Source organism: Lagopus leucura, unplaced genomic scaffold (assembly GCF_019238085.1).
Source record: "Lagopus leucura isolate 7727_CA_CO unplaced genomic scaffold, USGS_WTPT01 Super-Scaffold_100022, whole genome shotgun sequence".
Lineage (NCBI taxonomy): Eukaryota > Metazoa > Chordata > Aves > Galliformes > Phasianidae > Lagopus > Lagopus leucura.
The window spans coordinates 458,165-471,183 of NW_024962275.1; the positions used below are offsets into that span (position 1 = coordinate 458,165).

The 13,019-nt window shown below is 50.5% G+C and overlaps 1 protein-coding gene across 5 annotated transcripts in view; it reads right to left on the reverse strand.

Moving 5' to 3' along the window:
* Positions 1-526: 526 nt before the first annotated feature.
* MVB12B (multivesicular body subunit 12B) overlaps positions 527-13,019 on the reverse strand; it is a 42,815-nt gene continuing 30,322 nt past the window's right edge. For all 5 annotated transcript variants that reach the window (XM_042879145.1, XM_042879144.1, XM_042879146.1 and 2 more), the window contains 3 exons: positions 4,856-4,911; positions 3,098-3,157; positions 527-613 (listed from right to left, as the gene is read on the reverse strand). In XM_042879145.1, the coding sequence (XP_042735079.1) occupies positions 527-613; positions 3,098-3,157; positions 4,856-4,911 (203 nt within the window). The remainder of the gene's footprint in view (positions 614-3,097; positions 3,158-4,855; positions 4,912-13,019) is intronic.

Here is a 13,019-nt window from a genome sequence, read left to right on the forward strand (position 1 = left end):
CCGTTTGCCAGCTGCCGGGGAGAGGGGAGGCGTGGCGAGGCCAGAGCGAGAGGCCCCGGCCCCACGCGGCCGTGGCAAAACGAAGATCTGAGCCCGGGCCGATCGCGGCTGCGGCGGAGCTGCCGTGCGCCCCACGTCCGGGGCCACCACCGAGCACCGCGGGCTGGGCCCGCTGCTGACGGCTGAGTCTTTTTCTTTCTCAGGGCTCGCTGCCGAGCGTCCCTGATCGTCTGCGAGCTCACAGCTGGCCGTGCGCGGCGCTTCGCTACGGTCGGCCGTTTTGTGACCGTCCTACAGCAGGGGATACGGGAACGGGAGCAGGCGGGAGGCCGCCGGTCGCTCTCCGAGCAGCATACTCACGTGGAGACGCGTCTGCAGCAGCTGCCGAAGGGTCGCGAGGTCTGACGCGCGGAGCGGGGCGTACGGAGGCGGTGCGGGGCGGGGCGAGGCCGGAGCGGCGGGGCCGCGGGGCCCGGAGCCGCGTCCCGCTCAGTAGTGCTGCACGCGGCCGCTCCGGCGCCGGCGCTCAGGACGGTGGGACCGGCGGGCAGCGCGTGGGGCTGGGCGGCAGGCGGGCTGCCGCGCTCTGCTCCGTCCTGAAGCTGTAGTCGTACTGCGGGAAAGCGAGACAGAGGCGCCGTGGGACACCCGACTGCGGGCTCCCCGGCGTCGCCCCAGGGGGAGCGACCCGAGCGGGAGGCGGGGCGGGGGGCACTCCGGAGAATCACCCCTCTCCAGCAGTCCCACGTTAACCCGGCGCGCCCGCTGCGCCGCCCTCCACACCGGGCAGCCGGGCAGGACGAGTCCCCGCCGCACGCCCGGTTACACAAGCCGTACTGCCGTAATTACAACCGTCGGTTCGGCAACCTGGGCGGAAGCCCCTGAGCCCGCAGGTCTCGGGCAACCCGGACCGCTCACCCCGGGCAGCACCGCCGAGCTCCGAGGCGCGGGGCCGCCGCCGCCGCCACAGCGCCACCTGGCGGCGGTCAGCCCGGGCGCGCCCCCGCCCGCCCCGCCGCACGGCGGCACCGCGGCACAGCGGCGGGCGGGGCCGAGCGAGAGCCGCACCGGGACCCCGAGCGCCGGCCTCGTCTGCGGGCGAAGCGGGAGCCGAGCCGCGCGGTGCACGGAGGCGCTGGGCACTAGGGGGTGCTCGGCGACCGCTCCCGGGCTGCGCCGCAGTCGCCTCCCGGCCTCCTCCGCGTCACGGTGCACGCGCGGCGCGACGGGAGTTGGCGCTGCCACGGCAACCGCGGCACCGCGCGCAGCTTCCATTTTGTCCGCGCGGCACCGAGCGCTGCCAGCTGCGGGGCGGCGTGTCAGCGAGCCGCGCTTCCAGACCGCCTTTTAATTGGCAGGCATGTCTTCATTAATTGCACCTCAATGTCACGATGTCGCAGCCAGCAGCACCACCCCGAGCTACAGAAGCAATAAGCCTCATTTTTCAACACACAAACACATAAAGATGTCAGCTCAAACTGTTTACTAATTAACACTTAAAAAGACACAAATTAGATATGCGTGGCTAAGAGCAATTATAATCAAGACGAATTTCTCTAGTCATTTGGGAACTGAAAAAAATGCCTAATTGCTGGAACCGATGTTTTAAAAACTGAAATCATGCCAGTTAGCAAATATGTTCATTTAAAGAACATTTCATGTGACTGCACTCTGGAGAATTGACTACAAACATGAGAACAAGGAAAAATATTTCTGTATAAAATTAAAATTTTAAGCTCCTTTAGATTTACAACTTCTTCATTAAATATATTTGCAAAAAGCAGCCTAAGAAAACTTGAAGCCATTAAGTGGTTAAACGGGCAGCCCTCCTTGTCAGTTTAAAAAGAATGATTAATATTAGATGCACACTTCACTAATTAGACTCCAGACTTTCAGCTCAACACTGAGCTAACGAGGACGCCTCACTTGGAGAGCCAAGGCCTGCAGCAGCCCGAGCAGCACAGGCCCACGCAGCCCAACCTGCCGGAGCCGCACACAGCACAGCCCTGCTGCTGCACCGCTGCACCACGTGCAGCCCGCCTGGCCTGCCTGGCGCTCACACAGGAAGTTTCCCTGCCTGGGACACGAGGACCAGCCAGCACAACTCGCTGCAGTTCTGCAAGGAGACGGCAGCAATGCTGTGGGGCTTCTCCTCCTCACTGCCATACATGCATTGAACTGGGCACAGGCCAACTGCGCCCTCATCTTAAAACCAAGCGTCTTCACCCTCTGCTCTCACTGGGTTTCACCATTTGCTCACACACTCCCAGCACACAGCCGTGCAGGTCCTGGGCCTGGTGCAGCGAGAGGCTGGCTCCAGACACAGCCTGAGGGTGCAGAAGGCACCTCTTTTCCCTGATTCCCCTGAGAGGGTGGGGTCCTTTCATTGGGCTCACTGTGCAGCTTGGAGGATGGGTGCATACATCTGCAAATGTGGCGACAGAGAACAATAACTCTTGGAATTCTCTGGGAATACTTTTTGCAAGGCATCTAGCTCCAGGGAAAACATTCTTGCTGCTTTGGAAATCCAGAAGATTGGCTTTAATGGTGCTATTGCTTGCAAGGGAAATAAAGTCATGCAGAAATTCGCAATATTTATATTTGCAGCTATCTATGTGCAGACAAGATACTTCATCAAGGAATATGGGCTGCATAATTAGACTTTTCATTACTCTGAAAAATACATAGCCTGCAATGGATCAGGAGGGTGTGAGGAAAGGCAGCAGGTGCCAGCCCCAGTGCTCACAGTCTCCCAGCACAGCCTTTAACCCTGACGGTGTGCACAACAGAGGTGTTTGAGAGCAAGGAGGCACAAAGGCAATGCATTCTGATAATAAGAAAGAAAGGTTAAATAAGAGAGACATCTGGAACTAAATGAAGGGCAGCAGACTTTGCCACTAGATTCAATACCTGAAGATTCAGTAGGCACAAATTACAGATGTTTCTAATTCCATATTAACTATTTGACTCAAAACTGACTTCATCCACAAACAGTGAATTGGGAAAGATGAGAGCTTTGCCACAGGGCAGAGGATTTTGCAACCAAATAAGCACAGATCTCATACAGCTTCTGCTCACTGTATGACTGGGTACCTACCTCCTTCTCAATTTCTGCAAGGCTTTTGATTGTGATGCCCAAGAGATCAACTGGCTGCATCTGTGGGGAAAAAAAAGAAACAAATGGCCAATTTAGTTTGTTGTTTAATTTTTCTATTGTTTTGTTTTCATTTTGTTTAAAGTCAGCAAAGATTCTATCACCAGAGATTTAGAGGCACCATCTGTAAACGCATGCATAATCCTATTTCTTGGTGCGCCACAAGAGTGAAGAAGCAGAAGCTGGCTTAGGGATAACAGCTCTAATGCCTTTCTCCCTAAGTGGGGACAGCTGACACCCATTACTGCATCACTTCAGATAGGGCAATCTTCAGCCACCTTGCTGCCCTCAGCACATGCCCCGCACTGCCCACAGGCTTTGTTTGGCCGCAGCACACAGGTGTGAGTGGCACGGGCCGGGAAACAAAGTGACCAAAGTGACCATATGGTGGCAATGGTGTCTAAAGGATCTGAGGGGAGGATTAGCACAGCCTAATCTCTCTGCGCTTGTCCTTGCAACAGGGGACCCAGCTTTCCAGGAATAACGGCCCATAAACAACCCTTGCAGAGAGCAGTGGATGTGAAAAACTGCATCCGGCTGCACACACAGGTTGTGTCAGTGAGAAAAAGGATGTACGAAGCAGGAGCGTGGTGGGAAAAATCAGACACAGCTGATGGCTCTGCATTTGCTGTAATAGATTCTCATAAATTGACTTTAAAAGAGATACTGTTTTAGTGATTAGATGGATTAAAGAAGTGGTAATGGGTTGCATTAGGCTCTCAGGGCTTCTGAGTTCCAGCCCACCAACTCCAGTCAGTGCTGTGGGACTGCCGTGAGCTGCAGGATGCGATGCTGAGCAGCTCCCGCAGGGCCCAAGTGTGCTGTGCGTGGGGATGCCCTGGCTGTGCCACCGTGCTGTGTGTGGGGACCTCTCTGCTCTGCTGCTGCGCCACAGATGCCCTGACTTAAATAATCTCTCAAGCCAGAGGGCAGCAGGACCACTAGAATCATTTTTCTATCGCTGTTCCTGCTCCTGGCGCTCTGCAGAGGTCCAGCTGTGGTGTCATTAGGACTCAAGCACCTCTCTAAACTTTCCAGGCTGGAATTGGTAAACACGATGGCACATTTTCACGTCGGAATTGGATTTCCTCCAATGTAGCCATGGCAACCCTGCTATCTCGGGTCAGCCGCAGCTCCTCAGCTCCATGTGCAGCCACCAGTGCTCACAGTGATTCAACAGCTCTGGAAGGCCCAGGTGATGGCAACTGCACTTAGTTTTAGGGCAGAAAAAGCGGTGGTGCTCCCGGCATCGCCCTCAGGTGAGGCAGTGGGAGGAAGGAGCCCGGCCTAGCCGTGGGCACAGCGCCTGACCTGGCATTGCACTGCTACCACTGGTCTGACCTTCAGGGTGCACAGTGGAACCTGTGAGGCTGACTTCTGCGATGCCGCATCAGTGGCATAGAAATGTGGTAGACATGAGTATTTGCAGCTTTCTTCAAATCTCTAATAAGAAATAAAAGGTGTTTCCAGTGCCCAAAGCCACGCTGCCACTCCCATTTTAATGGTGTTAAACCTTCCTCTCCTGGGAGAAGTCAGCTCCTGTGCAGACCTGGCCCCAGGCTGCTTCTGCCCTACAGCTCAGCAAGATGTGGGTTCCCAGAGATCAGCTCCCAGAAGCAGGCAGTTTGTGTCAATGCCTTGTGACCACTCCCCATGAACAGACAAACTATGGACATGGGAATGAGAATGAAGACAACTCACCCCTTCAGGAGCACAGGCAAACTTCTCCGAGATCATGAAAGGCACTCCATCCATTGCTGTAAGGGACAAAACAAGCAGAGATGTTACTTTTCCAGCTCACTTCTGGTGTGCAACTTCACACTCACAAAAACATACCAAGTGTACACGGCAGTGACATCGGACTGATGCTCCATGGACGTTACTGACAATCATTTCTCCCTCCAATCTCCCAGAGGTTTCTCTCCATTCAAGACACAGCTACAAAGTCAGCAGCTCGATGAACCTTCCTTGCTCTACTCAACGTAATTTCATGGTCTCAGTTTTAAGTTTGGTTCCAATTTGGGCCAGATGCCAAAACGGGATGGTGTTTGCAACGCAAAATAAACACTCTGAAAGGACAGATATTTATTTAACACTACCACAGAGATCCATCTGAGCTAACTTGGTGTCCGAGCAAGAGGAAAAGGAAAACACCTGTTCAGGTAACTTTCACCTTCCAAATGCAAAGCTGTAAGAACTGCTACCTGGGCAGAACTACTGCCAGCCCCTTCCCTTGCCCGGCTGTCATCATTCGAGATTTGGCAGCAAGAAACAGAGCTGAAACAAAACGCAAATGGCCTCTGGGGGACAGAAATCAGTGAAGTAGAGGACAGGCAAACGGACAGGTCACTGTGCCAGGCACTCTCTGCAGCACCACCTTAATGACATTAAGAGGATTTCTTCTATTTTAATGTCTTGTATATTCTTCTCTGATAACACAGTGATGCTCAGTGTTCCTGTCTTGTTATCACTGCCTTAGAAACTTCACAGAAACCCTCCCACAAGATATGTCAGTACAAGTGAGCCACTTACTTCTGAAGCATGCATCTCAGCAATTTCCACACAAGACTGAAAAGGGCACATTTCTAAGGCAGAGTGCAGCCCCAGACACACACGCTTTGTGTCAGTTACACCTTTAAGTTTCAGCTCTCAAGGAAATAAAAACTTCAACCAGGCCAACTTTAACCCCTGAAATGCCCTCCAGTAATCCTCAAATACGGTTTTCTTTCACAAAGCATCTGCACCCCTGAAGCCTGCATCTCCCCGCTTGCTGTTTCCTAACTGCCATCAGCACCAGCGAGTTATTACGTTAGTGATTTAATGAGTCATTTAAGAATACTTAGCATCTGACACACTATTTTTGACTTAAAGAACCAAACCAAATGAAAACAAAAAAAACCCCACTCCACTGAGATCATTTCATTATCAAAGGTGTTATGTGGCAGCCATGGTGTTTCATGAAACAAAAGGAAACAGATGAAAAGCAGCGTCACAAAACCCTGGAAAGTTCTGAACCTGGAAGACCATCTGCATCCATTCCCCCCGCAGAAGCTGCTTTGATCGCTCACGCCGCTGTTTGTGCAGCGATCTGCAGGACGGGCCGCGCTGCCCTGCGCCCGCCCTGCCAGGAGCAGCTGAACGCAGGGCATGCCAAGGGCCCAGCAGCACAATTAGCACTCTCCCAAACAAACGAGCTTCAACAGAGCTGTAATTAAGCAGGCCTGTAATTAAGTATATGCCCTTTATCCTAACGATCATACTTAAAAATGGCACGATGCATGGAAGCGTGTTATTAATGGCACAGTCCCAAAGCGCAGGGAGTGTGCACAGGAGCTGGCACGGCAGACCCATCACACTACAAGGAAAAGGCAGAAGGCCAGCAGCTCGCCCAGCAGCTCTGCACAGCCAGGCAGAACTCACGGCACTTACACACGCCGTGCTGGGGCAGTGATGGCTGGCACTGCAGAGTGCCCACAGCTGGGCAGAGCCCGGCCTGCACTGCTGTGCTGGGCAGGCAGCGGAGGGTAAGGCCTGCCGAGAGCCGCAGCGCTGCGCCCGGATGGCTTCTCCCCTCCGTAGAACATCTGCAACAGATCAGGGAGCTGCCTGCACCGCTCTCAAAACCAGAAAAAAACAGACAGGGATCTCAGAAAGAAAAATGTCAGCGCCGCTTAATGTCTCTGAGAAACAGCTCCTCCCTGAAGGTCACGAGCAATTAGCTCGTCTGCTGGAATCAGAAGAGTGCCCAAAGAGCCCACGGCCAGAAGTGCTGAGCCCAAACTCCGGAGAAGTCCATCAGCCCATTGCGGGGCCACGTGCCCCACAGCCCCTCCTGGCTGTAAGCACGAGCTGTTAGCTGACTTAGAAACTCCCCCTGTGCCCCGAGGAGCACCGTCACCCACTCTGAGCACACGATAGATGCCGCCTTCTTTGCTGCAGACTCCAGCTAAATCGCGGTTGTCAAATTAGTAATTCATCTTTCTAGAATAACTATATTTTTAGCAAAGCTACCAGATTTAAATAATCAGACCTGCCAATGCTACCCTCATTTAAACACGCTGACGAACTTTCACAGACAGCATCAGTTAACATAATGAGTTTCTGGATGACAAAGAACTTCAGACTGTAGTTCTCTACACTACCCGGCGTAATAAGCACTTGTTCTTTTCTACAATGTGCACATAAAGAGGAATCTAAATAATAATTGCTGTAATTATCTTGAAAAATATGTGGTGATTAATGGTGATTATGAAAATCTGTATCACTGTTCATTGAAATCTCCAACGATCAGCTGGTTTCTTGAAGCAGCCACTGCCGAAGGCCGTGGAGCACAACGAGCGGCGGAGCTCTGTCCACCCGCAGCCGTCCCGGCGCCCAACGCTCCGTGCAAGGCACCAAGTCCAACCTGTTATTTATGCAAATAATTAATTATTCTCGAATCCAACTAGCAGTTTGTCATGACACATTAATGACTTGATAGACTTCTATGAACTAGTGAACACAGGACAGCAGAGCACTTTTATCGTCATTTAATTTAAAAACGATCCTGTGTGAAATTATCTAGTCGTGAATGATGGAAGCATAAAGAACAGACTCAGCAAAGCTTCTTTTGGATCATTGCTTTATTAATGGTAACGTCAGGGAAATGAAAAATGCTAACATTGTCATATTTAGCTCCTGGGTGCAGACAAATAGTGCCGTGCTGCTGGGTGTGCACACTGCGGCAGTGCCGGTGCCTCACAGCACAGCCATGGGGACGTGGCACAGCCCTCTGACCCCTCCTCACATCCTCTCCATGCGCTTCTGTAGCTCTGGCTATTTTCACTGCTTTCTGCACGGTCTTTTACACTTGAATTTTCACTTGCTGATCTTAAAAATATTTAAATAACTGAATAACAAAATACTTTCCTGCATTGCACTGAAAATTAAACATCAATAACCGCTTCCACAACCCACAGGAAAACACACAGCCCTGAATGCACTGCCACTGCAGCACAGCTCAGTGCCTGCACCCATGTGCAGAACTGTGCAGGACACTGAGAGCTGAGGAACGCTGTGGTCTCAGCCCCAAAGAAAGTTGTTCACAAGTGCAGAGAAAAGCAGCCTGCAAGGCAACAGAAGGGGGGCACGAACTTTCCAGAGCGAGCTGCTCCCTCCACGATGTACAGCTAAGCCTCCTACTTCTGCTCTTCTGTACACAGCCATGTAAACAGCAGCCCGAATAGTACAGCATGTGTGCCACGTGCCAGATGGAGCAGCACCGCTACTCATCTCCAGAGCACTGTGACAGCCAAACCCCAGAGGAGAAACAGCAGCACCTAGCAGCTCACCACCTTCCTCCAGGAGCACCTCCAGCTCTGTTTGCAGCCCAGGGGAATGGCCCCAGCACGAGGCACCTCAGGCCACAGCGCAGCCTGGAGCTGCCCAGAGCTCCCCAGGAGGGGAGGGGCTCACCACGGAGAGGAGTCCTGGCAATGGAAACAGCCACAGCTTTTCTGTTCATCCTGAATGACATTGATTCAAAAAACAGACCTGGAATAAATTTACATTTTTGCTAATTTGATTGTCAGCCTTGATTTTCTCTATTTCCTGCATAACTCACGACACAACACAATTAGTTCTGTACTGCTAGATCAAGCCCTGAAAACACTTGAGCAATACTCCTGGCTTTGATTATTTTCTCTCTTTAAATAACATGAGGGTTAAGCACTGCATGGTAATAGCTAATGGTACCTGGGTGCTGCGGCTGCCCCACATCGCCAGCATGGAGCAACTTCAAACAAGCTCTTCGGATCGCGAGTGTTTGGGAGCTCTTGATTTTATTATTTTTTAATAAAATGTCTCCTTTGAAGTCTCTGCAACATACTGAACTTCAAAGCTTACACCTAAGCACGTGCTGCTCCCAAGCAACAGCCCTTAATTAATTAGAGCAGAGCTGATACAGCGTGGGGCGCTCACACAGCTCTGAGCAGCACAGCGGGGTCGTGCTCTGAAGGAAACACAGACACTGCTCCATCACCTCCAGCTCTGACTGAAGGGAGCAGAGCCTGTGGGGCCACAGCAGGCTGACAGCAATGCCAGCGTGCACAACTCAGGTTGGGGTCAACAGTTGCAAAAAGCATCTGAGGAGGCACCCACAATGGCTGCAGTGTTCCCTGGCTGTGGCTGTAAATTTCCCCCCTTGATGAGAGAAACATCCTGCTCGGGGCAGACTGCTTCCTCCAGCACTCATGTTCTTGGCACCTCAGCCATTTGCAGTACTGCAGGTTGGGACCAGGGCACAGTAAAGGAACACAATGCCTTTTGTTAGGGGCTCTGGCCCTGCAAGCTTTGATTTCCCTTAGCTGACATGTATCTGGCTTTTTGTAAAAACAGAGGGGAGGAGCTGCTGCTGCAGGAGGCGCCAGTCCTGCACCCAGCGCTGCGCGCAGCAGGGCGGTGCAGGGAGGTGCAGAGCGGTGCCGCACGAGGCGGTGCCCAGCTGTCGGCAGCTGCAGTGCGGCTGAGAGGGGCTGGGGGCACAGTGGTGCCACGCAGCTGGCCAGGACCTCGCCTCCTGATGTAATTCAGTTTTTAAGTGCTCAGAGCCATTAGCGGAGCCACATATTTCTATCGGGTAAATTTCATTTGCATATGCAAATTATATCTAAATACACTGCACCATTAATATGATCACTAATTACATAATAATAGTCACCAATCTCCACACAGATCAAACTTACAGTTTTGTAGCTATTAAGGAAATTGTGCTTTGTAATTAAGATAATCCTCATTTCCAGATGCTAATTAACTATATAATAATTAGCTGCTTTTGCTAATGCAAATTAAGTATTTTCATCCTTACTGGTAAAAGAGTTGCTTATCACTTAAAAAAGAGACAACCGAGAGATAATCCCAGCTCCCCTTTAAAGGTGAAAAGGTAACTCCATTTTTATCAGTCTCATGTGCGAATGCAAATTAGCACTGATTAATCAAGTCACAGAAAACGCACCCGTCTCGTAGCAGGGACGGACGTGGGCAGCTCCCTCCCACCCTCCGCAGAGTGCCTGACACAGCTCAACACAGCTCACTGCAGTGCATCAGCTGCCCCGTGTGCTCAGCACTGCGCTGCAGTGGGAAGGCCGTGCCCAGGGCAGTGCTCAGGGCCGTGCACAGGGCCGTGCCCAGGGTCATGCACAGGGCCATGCACAGGGCCGTGCTCAGGGCCGTGCACAGGGCCGTGCTCAGGGCTGTGCTCAGGGCCATGCCCGTGCCCTGTGCCAGCCCCAGCCACAGGGCTCTGCTCACGGGCGGCTGGCATCCAGGGGACTTTGGCAGGATTCAGTGGCGGCTGCAACGCATTCATCATCTGCTAAACCAATCCGCCAGCTCCACACCACCATTTGTCATTAATTATGCTAATCAGCAAACCATTACTCTCTGATGACACCGCGGCACTTATTAGCTAGTTACGGCTTCTCAAAAGCACGGCTTATTGTGCATGCGAGTGCTGAGCATACATTAGCCTACAGGGAAGAAGTGTCCAATTACGAAAAGAAGAAATTTGCTATTATCTCCTCCTAACAAACCAATTTAGTAATTAGAAAAGTCTCTGAACTCAGAAGGATTCTTTAAGAAGAGCCGAATGATGAAACTGGAGAATTTTGTTTGCAATAACTAGTGGAGCTGGAACTAAAGCGACGATATGGGAACAAGCAGTTTGTATTCAACATAATTACAATTCCTGCACCGACTTGAAGCGATCAAAACTGCGGGCTGTATGAATCACGGCCGTGCCTGGCTCAGTCCTTACAAGCCCTCATTATTTACTGCAGTGCACACACAGACCCGTGGTGCCCCCCAGCCCCACTGCCCGCAGCAGCGCAGCCCTGGGGCATGGCAGCCCTGCAACACGGCTGTGCCACAGGACCCCAGTCCATGTTGTTTTGTCACTGCGAGAGGAATGCTCCCAGTTTTAGAAGCTTAATATGTGTTAAGAGCTCGTTAATATCATCAGAGTAAATGGGCCTATTAAAACATCTTTAAGCAATATCTGAACATAAATCTCCCTAAACTATATTTAATGACTGTACTTAAGATACATTATATGCGAGTCTTAATGAGACATTAGATAGCATTTTGGAGATTAAAATTAGAGAATCCATATAAAGTCTGTCCACTTAATGTAGCCTTAAGCTACGCTGATGAAAAGCATTACTACCAAATTATTACTTCATTAGGACAAATATTTTCTAATCGTTCCTGATTTATGCCATTACTCGCTTTCCTATATATTATTTGTACACAATATATAAACACACAATATATAAAAGTATACACAAACAATCTTCTCGTTCCGCAGGAGATGAGAGAAATCCTGAGATTTCTAATGGCTGAGTTAATTACTCGTCTCCTTTCTACAGAGTCAGAAATAAGCGCTCTTTCCCAAGGTCCGTTTGCTGCATTCCCACTTCCCAACCCATCGGCAGATTTTAATTCCGCCTTCACCAGAGGCTGCTCTGCTCTGCGAGGAGCAGCAGCAGGACGGGACGGCCGGGCTGGCTCTGCACCTCGGCCCTCCGCCACGGCCTGTGGGGGGGAGCAGCCCCGGATGGGGACAGCGTGGTACTGGATGGCTGTGACACAGGGATGCCCACCTCGGGGATTACGAAACAACGCCACTGAGATCCATCCCCGGGGAGGGGACACACCTCCCAGCCTGCCTGCAGCCGGCCTGAGAGATCCCCGGCGTCAGAGGGAATCTGCAGCGACGAGACTGTTTTTATTTGTTCTGCCTGCGTCTTCTATCCAAAAGAGAGAACATCTCACTGTAACAATTCTGCATTTTAACGGTGCAAATTAAGCATTCTTCATAAATAACAGCCTGGTTTTCTGCACTAGAACGCCTTTTTATTAGCAGCAAGTAACGAACAATGAGCGATGTGTTCTATTATTCTTTGTCAAATCAGAAAATGCTACATTAGAATAACTCTGCTGGTCAATGTAATATAGTAGATTAAATTCAACTTCTGTGCGAAAACCACTGTAAAACAGCATGATAAGAAAGCTATAAAAAATTTAATTTTACTCCAAACTCCATCAGAAAAAAAAAATGGTGTGAAAAGTAATTTTGCATAATCAGTACACGCCATCTGGAACAATTAACCGATTTCTATAGAACTATGAGGATCAGTCATATCTGCTTATTAAAGATCAGAAATTATACAAGTAATAAATCCTTGAAAAAACTAAGCGTACTCCCGCCTGTCAACGCTATTTTAACTTCAAATACTGAAGAACGCCTGATAAGGCTGAAAAGAAGAGATTAATATATGCAAATTACATCCAGCATTTAAAATCCCCAACAACTGTCTCCGGTTTTCTGTCCCTTATTGCCGCCTTTATGTTTTATTCATACACCAACTCACCTGTCACTTCGTAAGCTATAATATTATGGGGGTATTATTAAACAGCATAAAGCCGTGCTTTAATTGGAAAGCTTCATTGCATTTTCCAATTATTTGGAGTAAATTAAAAGCAGATGCACATAGTTTAATAAGGAGTCTAATATCAGTTCCGGGAAATCAAAATTCATTGTCATTACTGTGCCGCGATAGTTTTGCAAACTGTACTCGATTTCAGAGGTTCTGAAAAGAAAATCTGTCGGTGCAATCTGTTAATTGTCATTTGGTTAATAACTGTTTAAATATCCAAACCACAGAGCAGCTTCCTATTTAAAAAAATAGAACTACGGCACTCAGAAAAGCAAAACAAACACGATGCAGCGCCTGGAGGTCGCACCGCACAGAAACCACTGTGAGCTGCGCTGCCATGGGGTGCCTGCATCACCACGGGGCCCCCCAGCACCACCACTGCCATCCTGCAT